At 43.7% G+C, this 24,778-nt stretch overlaps 1 protein-coding gene across 2 annotated transcripts in view; it reads right to left on the bottom strand.

The window, feature by feature from the left end:
* Positions 1-468: 468 nt before the first annotated feature.
* The window catches only part of kuz (zinc-dependent metalloprotease kuz), a 51,307-nt gene continuing 26,997 nt past the window's right edge, over positions 469-24,778 (bottom strand). For both annotated transcript variants that reach the window (XM_075691980.1, XM_075691981.1), the window contains exons 8-14: positions 22,088-22,265; positions 20,777-20,927; positions 17,513-17,611; positions 16,215-16,408; positions 11,276-11,490; positions 6,699-6,863; positions 469-6,174 (exon numbers count right to left, since the gene is read on the bottom strand). In XM_075691980.1, the coding sequence (XP_075548095.1) occupies positions 5,923-6,174; positions 6,699-6,863; positions 11,276-11,490; positions 16,215-16,408; positions 17,513-17,611; positions 20,777-20,927; positions 22,088-22,265 (1,254 nt within the window). In that variant the 3' untranslated portion in view covers positions 469-5,922. The remainder of the gene's footprint in view (positions 6,175-6,698; positions 6,864-11,275; positions 11,491-16,214; positions 16,409-17,512; positions 17,612-20,776; positions 20,928-22,087; positions 22,266-24,778) is intronic.

Below are 24,778 nucleotides of genomic sequence, written 5' to 3'. Positions count from 1 at the left end.
GCGTACACTCAAAGTTGCTGAAATCGGGGAGAGTTGGTGAAGGGACTTTCAGGCATTGTCATAACCTGTCAATTCCAGTCTTATTCTGGCTTACGAAGCCTCTACTCACAGCAAGACTCATGTTTTTGGCATTCCAAGCTTAATTTGTTGATCCAGTTTAACTTAGCTTTAGCGTACCTTTGACTTGGATAAGGTTGAAACGTTTAGCTTGGGCAGGGAAACAAAGAACAGGCTTACAGTAACTGTTATTATGCATAAACGTTGTTGCATGAGCTCAAAAAGCAAAAAAAAAAAAATGTGTTGCCATACCATTTGATTCGCATTGCTTCTTAAGAAATTCACAAGCAATTTCTTGCATGACAATAGAACAAGAACACAACCGTGTGTGAAAAATAAAACCAAGAATGCCAGACATGCATGCGTGCAGATCTGAACACAAGAACATAGTAATGATGAGCCACGCTACAATGAACAGGTTAAAAAATTATTAAGTTTATCACATAATTTGAACAACAGTATGTGACAGTAAAAAAGCATTACACAAGCAGTTTTCACTTTTTTCATTATGTTTCTAACATCCTGCAGTTATTATTCATATTCAGCAGGTGCAACTAGCTTTAGGGACAAAAAACAAAGCAGCAATCTATAAGCACATAAAATCTAGAATATAAAACAATAAATTAGGTAAACTTCAAGCTGGAAATACTGGTAAAGCTGGTCATTGTATGCAAAGCATTCATCTTGAGCCAGGTTGCACACATGAAGACAAAGATGGAGGGCATAAATTACTAAACATAACTATTAGCAATTCAAAACCAGCAGAACCAGCAACTAGAACTGTTAGGAAGCTTTACTGGATGTAGCAGGCTGTGAGCATGAAGTGCACGATCTGAATGCAGATTGAACAATTCTGCCCAAGCTCAATCTACCCAAGCTGATTTAAACAGTGAACATATTCTCAGCATCCATCTCCAATGCAGGCATTCATAAACTGCACCTTTTTTTCCCCAGGTGTTTTAAAAAATAATGACAAGAAACATGCAACGCAAACAGGCAGTGACATCTCTACGGAAAAGACAGGCAACAATGATCGAAACACTTGTTGATATATAATCAAAATGAAATTACTATCAGTGAAAGTTTCACACTCTTCATTTCATGACCAGGCTTTAGCCAAACTTAGGCATGAATGTGATGGGGCTAACCCTCTGGAATAATGAAACCTTTAGAACCAGCATACACACCTCATCAGTTGAACAAGAAATAATCATAAAGCGACTATAGCACTGAAGAATGTAAAGGCCAGCAGCATAGCTGCAATGCTCTTTGAGAAAAAATGCACACCACACAAAAGTGAAATTCGTATTAACAAGAAGATCCTTATAGTCAATCTATGTGTTTTACCAAATAGCAGCAAGGCTCCTGTGCTTTCTTGCTTATTAGATGAAATTCATGTGACATGAAGATAGTACACTACTGCAAAAAATATTAAGAGGACATCTTATTTACTCTGGCAGATGCCACGATGCTATATTTGACTAATAAAACTGGCTAACCAAACAAACTGGTTGACACATCATAACTAGCGTCCTTTCTTAAGGCTCATAAAAGACATTACAATAATAAGGCAATATAATCACGTGAAAAAAAGAAACTACAAAGGACAGTACAAAAAGTAAAGCAACATAGAGGCAAAATGAGCAAAGTGTGCAGAAAATTGAATAAAGTTTCTTGAAAAAGGCCTACAGTTAGGGGCTCAAAAAATCTTGCTGTAAGCTACAAAAGCCGATGTGGTACTATATTAGTTGTCAACAGCAAATTGTTCTTTGAATTGGTTGGCAGCAAAAAATTTATTAACTGTCAATAAAAAAAAAACATTTGATGCATTTCTGCAATCTTTAAACAAGAAAAGTGTTTAGAAATCAAGAATACCTTCAGGTATTCTGGGTGAGGTTAGTGAACATAGCCATAGTCACATAGCAACACTGCACGACCTTAAAACAGCAAGGCATCTATAGTTTCCATATCTCAAAAACACTAGATTACCTTTACATTGGCTGCCTTTTGCTAGTCGCAGGTTAATAGCTTTCACGAGGCTTATTAAGCATTAGTTGTGAGGAATAAACACTTGTTGGCCTCTGTTCTAGTCACCAAGACGTGTGCACTGGAACATTTATTAATGTTAAGAAGAGTGGACAATAACCAAGACTTCAGAGAGAGAAAGGGAAAAAAGAAAGCAGCTGGAAAAATTAACAGGCAGTGAATATCTTGGTAAAATTTGGTTAAACAAGCAGTTTAAAGCTTGTGAAGTTTGTAATGTGTGCACATTCCCAAAAGGCTTGTTAGCTTAATGCCCGGCCTTTAACCATTACATGATCAAAATCTTTGTAAAACATTAAAGCTGAAGAAAGATCTTGTGGCAATGCTCTCTCTCAATCACATTGTTAGATAATTTTGATATGCTAGAGCCTCGCCGTTATGCTCTTGGTCTATGTAGCATTAGCCAGTTTATAGATTTACAGCGGGGAATACTGAAAATACTCTCTGCACATCACGACTGAGGCTGAAGTTTTCCTAGATAACGAGTTTTTAATTGTCTCATTTAATAGATACCAACAATATTTTTTTTACAGTGAAATCCTGTTGTTATGTTCCTCGCTGTCACATTTCCCCAACTGCTACATCGCATTTTCATGGTCCCGACCTAAATCACTTTGACTGCCATGTATTATGCTCCCCTATGATACCCCCGTCATTCTGTAACGTTCCCACATTTTATGTTGAGTTTGAAAGTGACGGTCACATCAATTTAGTGGTGCAGAAGGAAGTTTGCTTTGCACATTGGAACAAGTCACCAGAGTAAACATGCACAGACAAGTTAGCAAAGCCTATGAAATAGTGTGCAGCGGTTAAAACCCACTGGGAATTATGTACACTCGGCCAAACCCGCCAAATGCAGAGCTACATTTATTTTTGGGGCAGCAAAGCAAAGGTCTCTAGTCAGCTTCAGCGCTATAAAGCCGTGTTATGCAGTGAAGCATATCAATAGTAAAAGCGGGCCATTGTTACGGAACATTGTAAGTGTACCCTAATTATACACGTGCCATCCCTGGTCACAGTATGAACATCTAATAAATGTACTGGCAGCCGTTCACAGCTGTTTCCAACGTTGTTGTGCTGGATTGTGCCCTTTCTCACAGTTACAGTTTCCCGGCTGTTAATTTTTATTTTTTTTTTCACGGTCCCTTGAAAAACGTATCAATGGGGTTCTACTGTATATTTATCTTACACTAAAGTGTTGCATGAATTTTCGCCACTCCAAGGCTAATCTGAAAGCTGCCATACTTATATGCATAGATGCATTTAGATGCACACACCATGCATATAGACGCCTAGTATTTTGGGCTATACAGAATTTTTTTAAAAATCAGTTTCCAGCAGCAGCTAAATGGTACCTTCACTATTTAAGTGCTGGTTACGATTTGGTGAAATCCATAAAATGACAGTACATATTATGCCACAGCTGAGTGGAAAACTTATTGCAGATTTTGAATCCACATGAAATGTGAGCACAAGATTCACATTCTGTTATTAAAATGACAGCTCAAGAACCATGTATCAAGCCCCCATCGATGCCTTGCTACACACATACCAATACCCATTCTTCTTCAAGCTTTCCTGCTGAACTCATGGCAATCAAAGAACAAACTTACTGAGATATTAGGATACAACTGACGAGGGTGCCTGGTCATCGGCATTAATTAAAAGTGAGTGACGGAATCTGAGAAGTCAAACTCGTCCTTGGCAGCTTCCGTGAACAATTCTCAAGTTGAGTTTGCCTCGTCCTCAGTACTTGGAAGGTAAGGAAATAAGCTTACGTGTTTCAATAAACATCTAGTTCTATTCAATTAAGAAAAAAAATAAGTGAAGCAAGGACAGTGACCTTTTGACAATAAATCTTCCAAGGCTTAAAATACTCTGTATGTCAAGCTCAACTTGCACATTTAATACAAAGTGTACAATATACTGATACAGCCATCTAATATTAATGAAGAGTATCAATATAAACTACGATTCTTGTAAACAAATTGTCCTTGCAAGAATTTTTTCCTTCTGTAGGAGATGCATTCAATGAAACAAAGTTTGCCGTTATGCGTGTATTTTGCAGCTGAGCATCCATCTGATTCCGCCATTCCTGTAATTCAAAGCAGCATGGGAAAATGAAAGCAAAATGTTCAATCTGACCTTTGTCAAGTTACTAATCTATAGACTTTTTAATAGCAGGCAGAATCACAGAGACCACTAGGGTCATTACTTCCATGAGTACTCACTCCACCAATTTTGACCCGACTTGTTGCTGAGTAACGTTACTTAAAAGTAAGCTTCAGCAGATACGCAAGCAAGTGAATAAGCAGGGTTACATAAATTCTGTTAAGGAAAGTATTTTGATAAACTTGAACTATTCCTGCTAAAAGATAGAACAAAATAAAGGTTTGTTCTTGAGCCTGATGGGATTTCTTTTGGTGGCATTTCTCAGGGCTCACAGCAATGCATACTTGTAAAATAAAGTATACCAATGTCCGCCACAGGAAAGCACAACTGCTAGTGACGTTCGACAAAGCAAAAATTGTAGACAAAGCAGGTAGATTCCTTTGTTAGTCACCCAGGAATAAAAGACATTCCTCTGGGCCATATATATATATACACATACATATATTCTTTCATCTTTGCAGGTGTTAAAACCGCTACACGCATTGCACTACAAAGTAGCAGGCAGTGAAAACTGGTATTTGTTCGTCAACTGGGTATTTGGTAAGGCCGTTAAAAAAAAAAGAAAGAAAAAGAACTGCAGGCAGTACACACACCTCAAACATGCAAAAGCTAGCAGTCTCAACACAAAAGAAGTTGCAGTAATTCGATGTGCAATAGAAAAAAACCAACCATTTCAAAATTTGATGCCTTAATAGAATAGAAGAAAGCCCATTGCTGAACACAAGTAGTGAACACTATTCCATCCTGTTAAAAGGTGCAGTTTCTTATGGGAAGATGCGATGCTCGGTCTTACTGTTCATGGTACTCAATGAAGATTTTGTCATTTTCTTTATGTGCAGTGCCATGGGAGATTCAAATTCTATATTTCATCCATAGAATGCTGCGTCATATGTTCACTCTGCTGCCCAATGTTACCTTTCCTTGCTACACTTCAAAGTCTACTATTGCTTGCCTTGAACAACCACTTTGGCAATTCACATGATGCTGGCAGCACCGTCAGGCCAAGAAGCCTTGGGGAAACAACCACCTCTACAACCAGTAACTCTTACTCTAGGATTGCAGGTTTCAATGGCACTTTGATTCGTGAACCTGAAGCCCATTTTTGTTTGTCCGCATTCAAATCTCCGAGACGCAAAACAAGCAGTGCTATGTTTGCCACACCGAGTGCAAGTATAATCAATGGCCCCATCATCTTGAGGCCAGCCCCATCAAGATTCCCCAACTTCACACTGAATCATGCTCTACCAAACATGAACCCTCATCCCAGAGTCAAAAATGAGCCCTGCTCAGTTTTGAGCTGTGTTTTCACTCTGCAGTGCTGAGAGGGACTACAGTGTTGCAGCTGGCACTGCAATTCCTCAGCCCTACACCAAATTACATGCTCCTAAACTGCCATCTCCCTCCCAGTGACACATAAAAAGAGGCGACGGTGTGCTGGAAGCATTCACTGAGGGCAAAACAAATGGCCCTGCAGTCTCAAACAGGTTTTCACTCCACAGTGTGGAAGCAACAGCAGCACTCGCAGTGGTGTTGGCAATGGGGCGAGGCACAGCCAGCCATGCTGGCACACTGTCCTTTGGCAGGTAGGAAGGCATCAGCAGGCAGGCCCTTCCGTCTCCTCTGCAGTCAGCAGTGTCCCCACTGGTGGTGTCAAAGGTGCCGCTTGCCGGCTGGCCGCAGCTCAACTGCTTCAGGTGGCACGGCTCCTCGTGACCCTTGGTGGTGCCGAGAGGAACCAGAAGATGATGCTGCACCATGCACAGGGACCCCACGGCTGTTGTAGTGGCCCCGACCATGTCCGTAGCCGTGGGATGGGCCGGCCGGAGGCGCGCTTGGTCGTGGACCCCCAGGGTATGGGGGCGGTGGACCTCCGGGCATTGAGGAAGGGTCGGGCACTCGTCGCTGTGAGAGTTGCAGTGCGCAGAATTTAGCAACGGAACCAACAAAAACCTCTGCAACTGTTTTTATTCACCAGCAGTGCTTAATCAAATGAGCTCCGCAGAGGTCCACAAAGTGGAGTTAGATACAAGAACAAAAATTAAAAAAAATATATGTAGACCCACTTGAAAGCAGCATGGAGCTATCAAGGAAAGCTACAAGGGTCCTTTAAATTGAAGGCCTCACAGCAAAACATTTGTCAGTGTGTCCAGATAGAACCCTGTCCTGTGTCAGCTGTATTTATTCACAATTACATCACACCATCTCCATGAATGCACTTGTACTCACCCTGTTAATCTAGTAGACCACTAGCTATCAGCTCTACGTATCACATGACCTGTCAAACTCGAACTTCGTTTTAGGCTGAACTGAATACCAGCTATGCATGCTTGGCTTCCTATCAATACTGCGATCTTTCTCCCTCATTACCTACTAGACTTATACCTACTGGACTGGTACCTGCCAGCAGTGTTCCCAAGTGCACTGACCTTTCTGCGGAAGGTGTCACCGGGCCTCCGCAAGGTGTCGCTGATGCGCAATGCAGGAGCCTTTCGCGGGTTGCTGCTGGGTGTATGCACAGCACAGCAGCGGATGAACACTGCCATCACCACTATGAGGGCCACCATCATCAGCAGGACAGCCCACCAGTTAAGCTGTGGGATCAGAACAAAGAAAGGAGAAGTGAGGTCCAGTTTGCCAATGATCGCACCAACAGCAGATATGCAAGATGTGTAACAGGTGTTACAGGCCTCTTTCTTTTTTCTTTCCTTTGCAATGCTAAACTGATTTTTTTAAATACTGCCTGCATGAGATACAGTTAGATCTTGGTTTAACAAAAGCTGATGGGACATAAGAACTATTTCACTAAGATTAAGTAGAAAACTATGTTGAATAGAAAACACTTGAAAAAATCATGCAAATATTATACTTATTCAAGAGAACAAATATGCAATTTTTGTCTGTGTATGCTGTGGCGATACGGGAGGAGAACCCCACAATGCCTATGCATTTATCATTAACAATGGGTACATTGAGCACATATTATGTTTATTCATGGGAATGGCAATCATTTTTAGCATGTAAATGGCATCTATCACTTGACTGAAACCTAGAACATATATTCTGCATATTTCCCCCCACAAGAACTTTGCCGAGTTGAACAGGACATTGAGTTCACTTTGTTGCTTATAGGTTTTCAATGTATCAGGGTTACGTGTGCGTGTCAAAAAATTAAAAGCATTTCAATGAAATAAAATTTTTGTAAAACCAGGCTTCTTATATTGAGGTTTGCCTGCAGCACCATTTCTCCTCTCCGGTAGATTACTTGAAGATGCAGAAATTACTTGCATAACAAATTTCGATGTTCTGTTGCCTAAATGATACTAACTACCTTTTTATTTATTCCCTTCAGGGTACGCAATGAAATTGCTTAAAGAGCTTTTGAATAACTTTTTTATACTGAAGTCGAGAAATTCATTTGACATTAAAACAGTCTATTTCAGAAATGCTTTGCAGCAAAAAGTACTTCAATACGTTATAATGTGCTCCATTTCGACGAGAGCTCCGCGGTCAGAGTCAGTCTCAGTCTTTTCGCGAGCACTGATTTGACTTTGCTGCGTTGTGGGCTGTAAACATAGCGACTGGCAATATGTCAAGCTGCGGCATCGTGTCCCTCGGCAAGGCAACAGACGAGCGGAGTGGCTGCAGCACATCGGACTGCTGCTATCTGATCGGCGCCAAAATTTGCGCATTTGTGGCCTTCACTTTACACCGGAGGATTACTACAGCAATAATATTTCGCGAGTCAGGTATTCAGGTAAACGCAAGTGCAAGGGGACAGGGCCTGGGCGTTTGATCATGCTGTTTCACGGGATGAGCAGAAGTGGAAATGTGAATGGTCTGCAAGCTGCAGCCAGCTGGTGGCACAGAGCTCGACCACACACAGTAGCAGTAACAAAATGTATTCTTTGCTGCTGCTGGCGTAAATTTGTCGCAGGAGTGAAATTATCAACACATTGTTTTTGTAAATGTTTAAAATGTTTTACACTTGGTTAGAGCCATATTAGAGCTTTCTTTTTGTTGGTTAAGCTCTGCGCCAACAAGTGGCTGGACTGTGCAGACCGATCAGGCCGCTCACGTATGTCTACGCTAAAGTTCCTTCGTCACCTTGAGTTTATGCCTCCAGCCACCCATCAAAATGCCCAGCTTGCCTGTGGTTACCGGAATACCAGACACGTTTGGCGCTGTGACATAATGCTCGCACCGCACGCTGCTTCGATAGCTCTCGCTTGTGGTGTTGACTGCCAAGCAGCTGGCAGAGAGTTTGGAGAGGCTTTGCACGCTCGCTCCTAGAGAACCAGAAGTTGGCACGATGTGCCATCATGACGCAGAGCCAGTGAAGGCCGAGTTTAACCCCGATTACTCGGCGAACGAGTTGAGGAGAAAATGCATGACTATGGAGGAGGGTAACTTGTAATCGTCTGTAGCTCTCTTAATATGAGACGCTTCACACAAATTGTGGCGCGAATGATTAACTTTATCTGTACCCTACGCATCTACAATATTTTGGCCCTTTAAGGTACAGTGAATGCGTTAAACACATGTCAATCTCCTGTCAAAAATGCCTATTTAGAGCCTGCCCCAGGAAGATCTTAAACTGATAACGGCAGCTCACCAATGAATTATTACAGTATTTAGCTGATTCTGCACACCATTAATTTTTCCATAAAAGTTATTCATTTGAAAATTGCCTTTGCAATGCAGTTAGATACAAAACCAAAACCGGTTCACAAGCGCTTACTGTCAGAGCCAGTCAAGCCAGTATCATCGCCACTGCCATCACAAGATGGCAACCATGGACGACTGAGCGAGTTCTCGCATAGCATGATGATAACGACACGCCGCTTTCAGTCTACTTATGAAAGCATTTGCAAACTGTAAGCTTACACATTCAAAGAGTGGCACAAGTCGAGTCATGTCTTTTACCGTTTCAGGGAATCGCATGCATCACAGGACGAACTAGTGAACTGGTCCGTCTAGGTGTGGGCCACCATCTCATTTGTGATTGCTGCAGAGTCGTTTGATAGATACAGAATACCAAACGAGCTATGGACCATACGGAGGATGACATGCTGCAGTTCGTCACAGGTGGCAATAAAGTGCTGTGGGAGATTGATGACGACGGGCATTAAGTTGATAAATCTCTATTCTGTGAAGGTAAAGTTCGCTGGTTTTATCTTGTTCTTATTGCCGGGTTCGGAGCCATGCAATGTTCTTGCTGAAAAATTAGATGTGCATTCGATTTCTACTTGAAGAGGTGTATTTTCTACTTGAAGATTGTCATTTTTACATTAGTTTTCCGGATTGAACCTATAAAAAGTGGGTGCACGTTAAATTTGAGGGCATGTTAGAATCTGGGCAAATACTGTCAAATTAATCAGTGGTGTGCTGTGTTTTAGTACTTTTTCTGCCTCGTTTAATTCAACCTGCTGGATAATGCAACCAATTTCATCTGTCCCATCAGGTCAAATTCATGGAAGTTGACTGTATCTCAGAGAATTTTGTACCTATAAAGCTGATGTTTGCTGAATTATTGCATAGATTCCTTGCGTTAACAATGTAGATTCTGAAATTTTTTAATGCTTTCTTTCTGCGAAGTAACACTGATATTTGTAATAACTTTTTTGACGTTTTACAAAGTTGTTTATATTGTGATGAGATTTATTGGAGTCGTGAAGCGACAGCCAGAAGCACAGCAAAATTAACAGCTTAGCTAGACGGCCGACCTGGCCGCAAGACACGCGATGACATTGTCACTTTCTAGCATGCCAATCTTCTCCTGGCTCTGGGACAAGTGATGGAACTTCCTAGTGCCATTCTTCTTCCTTACAATATATTTCACAATTCTTTTAAAGGAATATGTTGTTTTGAACCAGTGCCGCAAGAAATAAATTTTCTTCCTCTACAATTTGAAACTACTATACACTTTTGTATCAAGCATGCCCTGCGACACAAAAAAGTATTATACTAAACTACCTGAAAACTGCTGCTTTTTCACAAGAAGGAAAACATTAATTTTTCTCTTAGGGAGTGTCGTTTTATACTTGCTTATCAGAAAACTTCACTGAAGTAAAAATGCACCCGTCATGGACTCTTCATTGGGGTGGCACTTTTGATGCATTAGGTTCTATTAGAAATTGATGTGGAATAATGGAAAGTGCTTTCCGCACAAAAATAATTAGAATGTTAGCACCCTTTATTGACCATTTTGGAGACATATCATTAAAACTGGTGTTATACGACACCATTACCACTTCGAGCCCATATGCTGGGACTATCCAAGCATCCAAGAGTGCGCGACATTGTCTGCAAACTGCACCTGGAACTTAAGCTGGACTGACGTTCTCTTTATCTGGAGATTTCATTACATGCTGTTAATGTGAAAGCATTAAATGGCTCATGAGGCGAGAAATCTGGCGTTGGCGGTGCGACCAAACGATGGTCCAAAAGGGTTATGAACCCTCAACCTTCGGTCCTAATTAAGACAGTTAATGAATTGAGTAATGAGTTAAGTAAGGCACTCCAACTCACAACCTTTGGTGTTAATTAAGGCAAAGTTAATTAAGGCACAGTGAATTAAGGTTGAGTTAATTGAGGCACTCGAACCACGACCTTTGGTGGGAGTCGAGCCCACAATCTTGCGTTGTGGCATAATGTCTAAGCATAGCGCGGTGGTTGCAATGCTTTCACATTCATCCACGTAGGGATGACAAGTGCCCCTTGAATTTTGTTCTACACAACTGCCAACACATCAGCTGTCACTATGATAGCTGGAACTGATGACTGATGCATGGTGTTTAACATTCCAACGCAACATAAAGGCTATGATGGATGCCATAGTGGAGAACGCTGAATTAATTTTGACCCCCTGTTTTATAACATGAAATCTAAATACACAAGCAATTGCACATTTCTCTTTTGTACTTTGGGCAACACTGTTTAGACTGCGTCATACAAACAAGGGTAAAAGGCCACAACAGCGATTGCTACAGAAAGCAAGACTGACCGTGACCCACTGCTTGACCGTATGCAGTGACTGCTTGTCAAAGAGGAGTCGCTTGAGCCGTGCCAGTGGACCTTCAGCATCCACATTGCGGCACTTCTGGAAGACGTCGCAGTAACCATGGAAGTTGTTGCAGGGTGAGCCCGGCCGGAGCTTGATGCCTCGGATCTCCTTCATTCGCTCTATCTCATATGTGCTCTTGCAGGACTCTGGCTTATCTGCGGCATAGACAAGACAAAATAAACGTGAAGAACTTTGCGTTCACTATAAAAAGGTTTTATTTCTCTAGTGCACTATGGTATGAGATGACAACAACCTCCACTTAAACTGTTTGTTTCCATTTCATGTCTTGTGCATATTAGTGTTACGTTTCTTTAGTGTTTGCCTTATGTTCGCTGTATGTGAAAAAAGTTCTCGTTCTGTGTCATTGGGAATGCTTCTCACTTCTATACAGTAGAAACCCACTGATACATTCCTCCTTCATACATTTTCCTGGATATAACGTCACTGAAGCCTAGGCCCAACAAAAGGCTCATAGACGCCTATGTATTAGAATCCCCTTTGATATGTCACTATTCCCTCAACATTCTTGCATGATACAATGCCACTGTGGTGTATACAGTAGAACCTTATTCGTACGTTGTGGGAAAAAAGATGCAAACCTTCAAAGCACGCGACACCAACACATAAGCTGGTGGGGCCCAAGCAGGCCAAGACCTGCACTGTTGTGCATGTGGCTTCCACAAGCTAACGTTTCTGCTTCTCAAATTCGGCCCGGGTCAACAGCTTCCACTGGTGGGCCCGGCTATTCAGTGGTAAGTTTTGATGTGGCCAATCAGCGAGAATTGTTGTGGCACAAGCGACCCGACTTGCAGGCACCCTTGGCTTTTTCTCCATTGTGTAGTATTTAAGACAGTGACATGAAGCCGAAACGAAATCGAGCGACACCAGAAAATAATGATGCCAGAGCAAAACATGACGCTTACTTCACACCACCTGCAGCAGGTAATGCCGAATCGGCAGCGCAAGTGGGTCATCACCTATCAAAAGCATGCAGTACGCTTCCAACAGCACTACACCACACACGCTGCGAAACAGATAAGTGAAGATGCTTATCGCAATAGGATTGGTAACAATAGCTGTGAATGCGATTTGCGGTGATCTGCGAGGAGATTTGCTGGGACCAAAAGTGTAAACTGAATAGTGCAAGATAGTGCAATGCCGGGCCGACCCCGAAGATAGCGCAATGCTGGGCCGACCCGCGGCAGAGGTGCAGTTTGCCATTAAGGGGCTCACATACACAGATTCGCTGGTCATCCTTCTTCACAGAGTGGAAGGGCACTGCGATTTTTTTTTTTGCCAAATCCAACATTTTGGACTCGATTATTCAGACTTTTAGGTGGAAAACATGCTAGAGGGGTTCTACTGTACCATATATTATTGACTTTATGCATTATAACATTCATAAACTTCTGTACTAAAAATTTCTTTTTATGCAGCCTAATGTACACGAACATAGGCCTACACTTGCTATGGCTATAGACCCAACATCTTTCCAGCATTTCTTCTGTGAACTGTGTGTGTATTCTTTCAAGGAAATATATTAGGTGAAATGAAATTAAACAAGCTCAAAAAAGAGTACTGACATGAAAATTTTGTGTCCTACTTTACTTGTTCTTTTAAACACCTGTCCACTGCATAATTACCGTACAAAGCCTTAATTCCTTGAGAGCCTCCCAAATCATGAATTATAGTGTCTTCTATATGACATGGCTTTTAGCAGCATGGACATATGTGTGCACGTGCGAGTGGTATCTGGTATCATGAAACTGCCACGACATATTCCTATGACCATAGTGATAGTGCCACTACTATGTATCAAATAATGTCACAATGAAGCACTGTATTTTTCAGTCTACAAGTCGCACCCCCCCCCCCCTCCGAATGGCAGTTCTTCCGAAAAAAAAAAAAAAAAAAAAGAAGAAGAAGAAGAAAATGTGTATAGGTCCCACCTGCATTTCTACCGGCGCTTAAAACACACCTGTTGATTTGGTACGTAATTGTAAAAGAAATACAGTGACGTCTCACTTCATGAACGCGGGTCACACGCAAGCAATGATATGGACACTCCAGGCGCATTTTTGCTGTCACGGTCGCCGCAATGTTCCCTATAAAGTTCGAGGGCAATAACGTCGGCCCCGCACACTGTATGCACGAGTGAAAGCATGCGACAGTGAGCCGAATCGCGTGCAAGGGAAAAAGCGGGAAGGCAGTGCAGGAGGGAGTGGAGGTGGCTTGTACTACGGTAGCAAGTGCATAGTTTGCGCAGCTGCGCACGCCGTATCTTGAAGCCGATCTGCAGATGCGACGATTTTGGAGTCTGTCAACTCGCAGTCGGCCTGCCGCCGCTTGCGTTACTGCTCCGTCCTTCTCGCACGCGGTGCCCGGCAACTCGATCGCGAGACGAACCCGGTACCTCCATAGCATGCGCACATCCTGTAGCTATTGCCACAGGAGGTCAACCCAACACACTGCACGTGGCCATAGCATCGAACCCGATTTTGATGGCAGATTAAAAAAAAAAAATGTATATACGTCGTATTGGTGTATAAGACGCACCGTCAAAATATTCAGAAAAAGAAAAGGACGCAACTTATACACAAAAAAATATGGTATAGTGAAACCTCATTAAACCGTAGTTGGCCGGAGCTTCGAAAAAGAACGCACTAAACGGTAGTACTGTTTAACTGAAATAGCATGAGATCGCACACTTACCTGTCGAAAACGGAACACGGAAGTCAGAGAGAGTGCGATAAAAGGGGAAAAAAACATGCAGCATTTATTCACTTCGCGCGACAAAAGTGTTATTTTCGTTTGATGCCACGGCGGCCTTGCACGACGACAGCGGCCTCAAACTGACTGAAGCTGCGTGCCGGCTTTCGAGCCAGCCCCCCTCTTCTCGACAAACACTTGCATGGCAGATTCCTCGTCGGCGTTACGTATTCTCCGTGCACGCGTGTTGTAGTGCTGCAGAAGTCCTGGGGTGCTTTTTCCATTGCCGGGTGCTGTTCTCGTCGTGACGATTGCATTCATGAGGCTGACGTAACGCGCAGCTTCTGCCACTGTCGGGCCTGAATCGCCCATGCAGTCGCTTTCTGTGTCATCCTCATCACTGTCGCTAGTCGACAATTCGGCAACAACAGAGGCAATGATGGTAAAAAGTCAAACCTCGTAGCTGACATCTCTTCACGGTCGCAGCAGCACTAGCGACTTCTTCGCAATTGAAATGCCACACACTGCAATCAACAGCAGATTCCTGTTGCGTACTAGTGCCGACTTCGTGTCACGTTCGATAGCCCGGACAACGTCTAATTTTTCTTCTATGCTGAGCATCCGGCGTCTATTTTATCCGAGCTACGGCATGATGCGAGTCCTTTGCTTGCACGACGCCACAACACTCTCTGGCATGGCACCGAAATGATGTTGATGTTGATGTGGCTTCACGCGCAAACGCACAAGGCACTTGCAGGCCGTTGTTCCGATCTCTGAGGCTTGTTGTTCTGCTGGACTGCCCGATGGAGACGGCGCACCGCCATGTTTGCGCGACGAAAAGGGGAAACGCTATGTTTTAACAGATGCGTATGCAATAAGCTGGTACGGTTTATGCGGGTACATAACACATTATGTTCAATGGCTGCTAAGTCGGGGATTTGACTTTACTACTTTTAAAACAAGTACGGTTTAACGAGGTTTTACTGTATATCCAAATTTATACCAATGAAAATACATAGGCACAGCATCCATAAATTGTACCAAACAATGCCCATTGCTGAGTGCCCTGTTCGAGCGAAATTTGAGCGCAAATTATATCTTAAAGGGGTGTACGGTAGCGCGATTGAAAGACGGGACAAAAGAACACCCACAGGGATACACACACTTCCCTCTCTTCGAATCAACAACCATTACTGGTAGAAATAAGTGCAAACTCACTAGACTTATAATAGAAGCCGAGCAGATTGATGCCCTAGGGGATTCGTGTATCAGCAAACCATCGTTGGCTCTCTCTGAAAAACAACTCAAATTCTTGCCCGTGGCTTAACGTAACACTTACAAAAATGTTTTGCTCCGATTAATTGTTCATCTGTTCACGTGGCTGTGACTCATGTTGGCTGAGTGTATAAGTACCAACCTGGTTTTCGATAATAAACATTGTTGGAAGTTAGCGCTGTGTGTGTCCCTGCGTGTCTTCTTTTGTCCCGTCATTTAATCGCACTACCGTACACCCCTTCAAGATGCATTACCAACAAGCCCACATTGCAATCCTCGAAAATTATATCACAGTTTAGCCGGAAAAGCTTGGTTCACAGAAGGATACACCAAACTCTACTACAGAACTGCTTGCGACTTATATACACTATGGCCAGTAAGATAAAAGTTCTTGTACCTAAGCTTCAGTTTTATATTTAATTGTGGCAGTTGATGTCAAGTATTTGAAAACCTTTAGAGAAGTACTTTAATTGGCAGGATGAATAAATCGAATAGGACAACATTCCATGCATTATTTGAAACTTGAATATATTGGAACACCTCTACTAGTATAAAATGTGTGTTGTATGTTAAAATAGCTGCTTGCTAGAAAGATGATGGGTTTAGTGCGACACAGCAGCAAGTACAGGCAAAGTGGGGTTTGTTGTTTAGTACTATCTTGCAAAATGGGTGCAATTGCAAGGTACTTTGTAACTAAAAAGGCTTCTAGGCCAGTCTGCCACAACGATTTCTCCCTATTCACTGTGAGGAGCAGGTTGCTGTTACTTAAAAGCAATTAATTAGCATGGTCAGCACTACTGTTCTCTCATTGCCATTTAACACAGAATAATAAGAAAGCAACAGCGCAGTATGAAAACTTTTCGAAGAACAGTACATAATACAGCCTCGTGCTGACCTTTCTCCTGGCAGGCCACCTCGCACATCTTATCGGGTGATGGGTTGGTGTCGTCCGTGAGCGAGCATTCCTCCATGCCATATTTCTCGCAGATGGAGCCACTGCACTCCCCGTTCCAGCACACCTGGGTGCCATTGTTGCACTCTGTCTTGTTGCGCTTGTGTACCGGGTTGGGACAGCTCGCCTGTTTCCCAGTGCTAGACCTGCAAGTCAAGGCTTCAACACAGCATGCCACAGTGCCATTCTGTAAAAGCAGGCCACTCGACTACGAAAGGAAGAGACTGGGGTTTTACATGCCACTACAACGATCTGATTACTATGAGGCATGCCATAGTAAAGCATAATGGATTAATTCGGATCCCTTGGAGTTCCTTAAAGTGCCCCTAAATCTAAGCACACAATCATTTTTGCACATTGCTCTTATTGGAATGTGGCCGCCACAATTGGGATTAAACCTGTTACCTCAAACTCACCAGTACCAATGCCATAGCCAGTGGGCTACCGTAGCAGGTCGGCTACGAAAGCCAAGCTATGGAGGCTGAAGCTTCCGGATATGCGATTACTGTGTTCAAAAAGTTTAGCACCTCTCTTGGTTTCTCGCGCCCAGTTGCAGTCATCATGAACCGGTTTTATGCCCACTGGAGGAAGAAAGCCCATCTCTAAGTGGTCCCTGATTGTCCCTGTCTCAAGTGAATGGACTCCATCAAATGGGTGCAAATCCCCTAACCTCATCGCTCCATCTAATCCTCTTCTGTCCTCAACTCTGTTTCCCTTCCCTTGGCACACACTCCTTTATTATAATAGATCACCTGTTATGTGCTCTTCACATTGCATGAACTAACCTAAGATTATCATTTTCTACTCCATTGTTTTTGTGCTGTCTTTAGCTTCTTCTCAAGCTTCTTTGTTATCCTACAAGTTACTGCCCAATAGATTAGTACCAGTAGTATGTAATGATTGCACACTTTTCTAGGATAACAGCAAGCTGCTATACATGAGTGTGCCTGTCATATGTGCCAAAGTTATCTGTACTTGCCTGGAGATTTCCATCTCGTAATTTCGATCCCCCATGACTGCTTGGTCTCTATAAACATACCCATCCACACTGCTGCAGCTATACTGCCTTTATAACTACTTAGGTCCTACCTTTAATTAAAGAGTGAACCATATTGTCTATCCAGACACAAGTGAGGTACTTACACAATTCTTTTTTTTTAAACTCTGCACCAGATAAAGTATTCCTTGTAATGCATATGTTTTTCGTTGGCAGCCAGCCCGATAATCGAGAAAAAGGATATTCGCAATATGACAGCTCCGTGCAATCAGACTCCAGCTTGCACAGCTTCTCCTTCCTCTCGAAATCGCACTTGTTGGTGCAGCAGGGACCTTGGCTGGGACTGTGCAAAAGACAAGAAGCAATTCCAACTGCATCACACATGTTGGGAGCTGCAAGAGCACAATATTCATAATGTTAATAATAATAATAATATTTGGGGTTTTACGTGCCAAAACCACTTTCTGATTATGAGGCACGCCGTAGTGGAGGACTCCGGAAATTTTGACCACCTGGGGTTCTTTAACGTGCACCTAAATCTAAGCACACGGGTGTTTTCGCATTTCGCCCCCATCGAAATGCGGCCGCCGTGGCCGGGATTCGATCCCGCGACCTCGTGCTCAGCAGCCCAACACCATAGCCAATTATATTCATAATGTTAGGAAACGATAATAATAGAAAAAAAAAAAAAGGAAGAAAGAAAGGAAGAGGCCACTCTTGCCACAACAGCAGGCTTGGTAAGCCAAACAAGATGCAGTGACAAAAGACTGGTGGCACTGCTGCCTTGAAGTTCCCGTGATATCATAGATTTTGGCAGCACCTGCTCAGGCCCAGTTAATTTTTTACTAAAGATGGACTACATCATATTTTAAAGTACCATATTTACTCGCATAATTTGCAAACTTTTTTTTTCGAGATTTTAGAGCTCCGAAAAGGGGTGTGTGCAAATTACGTGGAGATTTCACGAACACATTCGAAATAATGTTAAATATGTAGTAACGAGCGCGGTATATTCATTAAAAAGAAAATAATTTATAGCACAAAGAAACACACTTGTTTATTCAACAGAATTAGCACGTACTTTAACTAGCCAGATCCGGTCATGCACGGTCTACTTGGAATCACTGGTCGAGAGGTCCGACTGGGAATCATTGTCGCGGGCGCTGTCACCGCCCTCCCAAAGCGCATCGTCCACGGTTTTGACGAGCGCGTTCGTCTTGTTAAAGCTCTTCTTGACAATACTGGGAGAAGCCAGGTCCCACACTGTGAGTATCCACTCGTAGACCGTCTCCAGGGGCGGTCTCATAGTAGTGAAGACAAATGCCGCAGCATGCTCGCCATGTGTTTCTATGTCACTGGCAGCTATGCGCGCCCATCTGTTTCTATCCCCTCAAAGTAGACATGGCTATGTTATTGCCACAAACTTGCCGATATTAACAATATTATTCATTACTGATACGGAAGAAACTGTTTCAATGCATGTAATGTACTCACGAGAAGAAAAAAAAAAAATGCGTTCGGTGCGTTCGGCTTGCTCCGCCGGCCGCCATTTTTGTTTTGGTGTCCTGCACTACATACAACGGCAGCCGCCTATTTGCTGACCTGTTGTCATCCCGCACCAAACGCGGGATGAAAAAAATTTGTTTCTTTTTGCGGGAAATTTAACCAGCGCACCTCTGAATTGGCATCAATTTTCTTTTACAAGAAAGTGCTATCATTATGCATTTCTGTGTCATGTTAACAACGCCTCAGTACTACAAACTACCGTATTTACTCGCATAATGATCGCACTCGCGTAATGATCGCACCCCTGAATTTTGGCGTCAAAATTCAATTTGTTTTATTTCCCGTGTAATGATTGCACCCCTAACTTGCCGCAGTCATATGTCGTGTGCCAAGTGTAGCTAATATTGATCGCGCTTACCCTCTGTCGAATGCTACGCAAACGACTCTTCAAGACAAGCCAAGCGGTCTGCACGCACCAAACATTCTTAAGTAGATTCCTCATTTTATTACTTTCATCACTCTCCACACTTCCATGACAAAAAGAGGTACAACCAAACTTGCCTTTATTATGGGTAGGATTTATAATGGTTGGGGTCAACAAAAATAGGAAAGGCACCTTTCAATTCTTTTCATCTGCACTCGTGGGCACACAACAAATCGCGTGCGGCAATGATAGTGGCCACGTTTACACTGATACGTTAAAAGAGTACCCTATTCATACGCCGATGCTTGCAACACAGCTAAGATATTCACCCACCCTTAGCGGAAACATGTCGTATTAGGATAGTAGTGAAGACAGATGCCGCAGTTTCCGCAGCATGCCGGCCATGTGTTTCTATGTCACTGGCAGCTAAGTGCACCCATCTGTTTCTGTCCCCTCAAAGTGGACATGGCTACATTATTGCCGCAAACTTGACGATATTAACGCTATTATTCATTACTGATACGGAAGAAACTGTTTCAATGCACGTAATGTACTCACGAGAAGAAAAAAAAATAGCGTTTGGCACGTTCGGCTTGCTCCGCCGGCCGCCATTTTTGTTTTGGTGTCGCGCAGCAAACGTGGGTCGAAAAAAATGTTTTTTTTTTCTTTTCGTGGGAAATTTAACCCGCGTAATGATCGCACCCCTGATTTTGCATCAATTTTTCTGACAAAAAAGTGCGATCATTGTGCGAGTAAATACGGTAATATTCCGAGATCTGGGGATTCTTTCCGTACCTAAGTACCTACAATATACTATACAGTCTACACTCATTAAAATGGACCCACGTTGAACAGACATTTGGATATAACAGACCATGTTTAAACCTTAGTTTGGTCTGCCTATTTTACTAATGCAATGAAGTTCACTTTTTAACGGATCGCAATACAATAGACTATACGCCACAGTGGACGAAATCAGCAGCAATTTTTTGTCAAAATTGGGCATATAAAATGGACTTTTGCTGTGTCAACACGGGCTGGCAACTGACTTGTGAGGGTCAGCCAAGGATTGCGGCTCAATACCTTGCACCCGAGGAAGGGAGGAAAGCGGGGCGGAAGTGCTCGGTCTTCTGCGCGCGAGGCACGGGGGAGAGGCGAAGGAAAGAAGGGGGGTTCTACTCCGGTGGCTGCTGTTAACGGCGCGGCTGTGCGCGCAACATATCTTGAAAGTAATCTGCGATGTGGACAAAGTGCGCCCAGTGCCGGTAGCTTCATATGTGCAGTGCTTTCGATGTTCAGTTCGTGCTGAAGCGAGAGACAGCACGGAGGTCAATTCACTCGCTGCTGATGTCGCACTTATTTTGCTCAATTTGCTATCGCAATTGATGCTTAACTGCGACTTTTATTTTATATTTTTTTTACTTTGGACATTCCTCACTCACTCTTCGCAATAAAGTTGCTAGACATTGTGATGAAAGTTTCGGAAGTGAGGCGTCTCAGATATTATGGACTTCGGATAGAACGGGTGTTTTCTGTTGGATTATTGGGGTCCGTTGTAATCAGAGTCGACTGTATTACCTGCAAATGGCTCTGGGCTTTCGGGTGCAACCCTTGCCCTGGTGTTCACGAGGGTAGCAGCAGTCCTCCATGCACTCCTGCTCCTCGTAGCCACAGTCACACTCCTCATCCCCTTCCACAATCTTGTTGCCGCAGAACGGGCCCTCGTCCTCTGCACATGTGGAAGGAAGCAGGCACAGCAGTGATGGGGCACTTCATTGTCTGGCCGAAGCGCATCTGCCCAGATGTTTGACAATATTGTGTGTCTGTCAACAGACAGTCAATACTCTAAAATGACTAACAAAACACAACTATGATGTAGGTAAGAGTACTTACATGTGCATAAAACTCACACCATTAAAAACTTCCATGATGGATCATGCTCATTTCTTAATGAGTGCACATAGGAAAAACAACAAGCATTGTAAGGAAATTAAACATGAATCATACCCTTGGGCCTCGGCTAATAACAAATGACTCAAGTCTGCTTTGTGGATATCACCGAGTGACGAGCACTGTATTGTGCTTGTGGGCATGGCCAAGCAGACGATGCAAGCAAAAGCACTAGTTTTGTGTGCCTATGTGTACTTGTCTATTTCATTGGTGCCCCTGTCTTATGGTGTTGACAATCATTCTTGTCCAAACTACCAAGTATAATTAAAAAATGACCTGGTAAACTGTCAAACGCACAAGTTAGGAGATCACAGCACCAATTAAAAATAATATATCCTTCTGGGACTGCTGCACGGCCTGGAACTGAGATAAGGAATGCATTTGTTGAATATGCACACCTGCCCAGCGCCACTCAATTTTGGACTGCATGTCTAGACCGCAATAAAAGAAACCATTTGTGGTATCTGAACTTCTGCTTCTACACAGATGCAGCTACTAAACTTTCATGATGTGGAGACAGTGTCTGAGGAAAACCACGAGTACTGTAGCTTACAAAAAAGACACATGGCAGTGGGAGCGGGGGGAGGGCAAAAATATGATAAGGAAAAACTGAAAGAGCTGGTAATTAGCTCAGGAGGTTTACAATGGCCCCTTGCTTCAAAAAAAGATGGGATAGGTTGGAATAGGAACAGGATAGGAAAGAAACACAGAAATCACAAAGCATGAAAGAGAAAGAGAGTAAAAAATAAAATAAAGTAAAGGTTCATTAGAGGTGCTGAGAAAGCAGTTGCTGTAGGGGTAGCACACACTAAACAAGGGAACAATCAGAAGAAAAATCGAGGAAGCTCAACACCAAAGCCCCATCTGCTGCACAGAGGCATTACAAAATGTTGCTATGCTCAGTTCAGTCGATTGCACTTGTGTAACGCCAACACTCACCTTGGAAGCAGTTCTCCTTCTGCTCTCCGCGTAATATTGCTGACAGCACAGCGGAGATGTTGCGTATGCTGCATGGTGAGAAACGCTGGTTGTTGGGCTGGTGACCTTGGGTAGCACTGGCATACATGATGTAGTTGCCCAACGTTCCTCCTGGCACGCACTCTGGTGGGTAGTCATGCTGTAGCACAAACAGTGAGACAGCTGTAGGTTAGCAGGCAGCCATACATGGACATAATGAAGCATACCGGCAGCCCCCATGTGAAGGGGGAAAGTCTCTGTGCTTAAACTGAATCACACTGTTTGCTTTATCCTGACACAACACAAGTGCTACCTGTGCGAGTGACTGTTCTGGAACGTTAACACATTGCTTCACCCAAACACCTTGCTATGTCAGCACTGAATGGGTAATGCCATGGCCCTAATACAGTCAAACCCGACTAGAGTCAGAAGCTGCAAAGAAGGTCCCTCGCTTTCAAGGCGCTCCTGCAGCTTCAAGTTCGGTCATCGTCAGGCTGGTCACCGTGAGGGTCACTGACGACGGCACGGGAAAAGCCGGCGTGTGCAAAGCACTTGGAGACCTTTGAAGGTGCGAGTTCTTTCCATGAAAAGTTCAGCAAATGGATCACACCAAGCAAATCAATGTTGTACCTCTTGCTGGCATCATACGCTGTGAGCATAAGCTGCAAAAGAGCCTTGCGGTACAGCTTCCAGGTGGTCTCAATGATGCCCTGATCCATCGGTTGCAATACCACGGTCGTGTTTACAGGCAAAAATTCCACAGCTATCGCTATGGAATTTGAGGTTGTTGCCTTGAGGTTGTCGATCTTCTCGTGGCTCGGAAAATCGTAAATTATGAAAAGCACTTGCCGATTTTTTACGTCGAACCATATATCCAGAAGGCGCACATAGTCTTCAAAAATAGCAGCAGTCATCCATGCTTGCTTGTTACTTCTGTAGATGCATTCCTTGGGAGTAGTTGCATTTCGGAATCACCATGACTTCTCTGCCTTCCCCAGTATCAACAAGAAAAGCTTGTCCTCGCCTGTTGCATTGGCACCGAACAGCACTGTGACCCGCTTCTTTCTCTGTTTTTCTCCGGATGAGGATCCACCAGCAGTAGCGAACATGCAATTTGGTAGCATCTTGTAGAAATATGCCGCCTCATCTAGATTGAGGATGTCTTTGTCTTCATACTCTTCAAGTAGAGCTTGGAGCCCATGTTGGCACCATACGTCTACAGTGTCACGGTTCATGGCTGCGCTTTCGCGAACGATTGACTTCGATGTCACGCTGTGTCATTTCTTGAACCGCTCAAGCGGGCCACACTTGATATCTTTATGGCCCATTTGGAGGGTGAGAGCTTAGGCTTTTGCAGTAAGTGCAGGTCCACGTACGGGGAGATTTGCACTCCTGGCGTTCTTCAGCCACTGTAGAAGTGCACCTTCGACTTCGGGGTATTTTTAATCGCAGTTCCTCTTTCTCTTCACCGAGAAGCTCTTTTCAAAGCCATCCGGCACAGCTTTCTTGTTTTTCAATACAGTTGATAAAGTAGATGGTGGCATGGTGAATTCCTTCACGATGTCAGTTTTCTGCTGACCTTTTCCCACTTCTTTCATCAGCAGAACTTTCTGCTCCAAAGTTAGACACCTTCACCCGGAGACTGACAAAGCCATTTATCACTGTAGACCACAAAAGCAGACGCGAGGCACGCCTAACGAAGCACTTCAAATAACACACAATCATATGGCCTGCAGCATGGATTCAAACGCACGTGCTGTCGGTGCCAAAGTGACTGAACGCGAAGGGCGATGCAGAAGGCAGAAGCTTCACAATGTCGTCAGGGCATCTTGTTTGGCGTCTGCTTCACATGTAGCGGAAGAAAGGTGATTGGGGTTCTGGAGACCAAGAAGCAGGAACCACAGAACCTTTTAATGGAAGATTGTGCTCGGGAGGGCAGGCTGGAAGGGGGCAGCTTTGGAGGAGCAGCAACGTCAAAACTGGCATCGAGGAGTTCATATGAAGGCGAATCAGAGGAGTGACTGGCATTTAAACGGCTTGCAGACTGGAGAGCAAATGAGGAGGGAAAAGCAGTGGCCGGCTTTTATAGGGGGGTGTGGAGGTCATGGGAGATTACGAGAGTGACGCGTTGGAAAGCGCCGCAAATCTCGTGGCTTGAGACTAAAGTTATGTTTGTGGTGCTAAAAAAAAACGATTAGACGCTCATCGTGGGCATGCAGCACGATTGTGAAAACTGAACTGTCTTGCAGCAAAGGCATTGCATGATCGCTGGGCAGTTTTTTTCCTGAGCTGTGCAGCCGTGAAGTTTGCAAAATGAGAGTTTATCGGCGCACCATTGTTGACGACCCTGGACTAAACATACAGTTCGAATGTCGGTGTTTGCACACCGTCACGTCTGCGCCATTTACAAATGTCTAGGAACAACATTCAACGCTCCTACCATTAATTTAAACCGTTTGTCTAAAGTCGTGTGGCGTGAATTGAGCATGACCAGCTCGAGAAAATTGCCGGGGAACACCAGCTTGGGTTGACCCACCAGCTTGCGTTGACCCACCATGTTGACAGCCTGACTCGCCGCTAGCGATGCTAGGATTTTTCGTGTTTTCGGCAAGTTGTCGGTCGATTTGCACCGTCAAAAGTACAACGAAGCTAGGTGCAGTGTTTTATTGCGAT

Source organism: Dermacentor variabilis, chromosome 5 (genome assembly GCF_050947875.1).
Source record: "Dermacentor variabilis isolate Ectoservices chromosome 5, ASM5094787v1, whole genome shotgun sequence".
NCBI classification, from domain to species: Eukaryota; Metazoa; Arthropoda; class Arachnida; order Ixodida; family Ixodidae; genus Dermacentor; species Dermacentor variabilis.
Note: the sequence above shows the minus strand (reverse complement) of the source record. Positions and strands in the feature narration are given on the sequence as shown.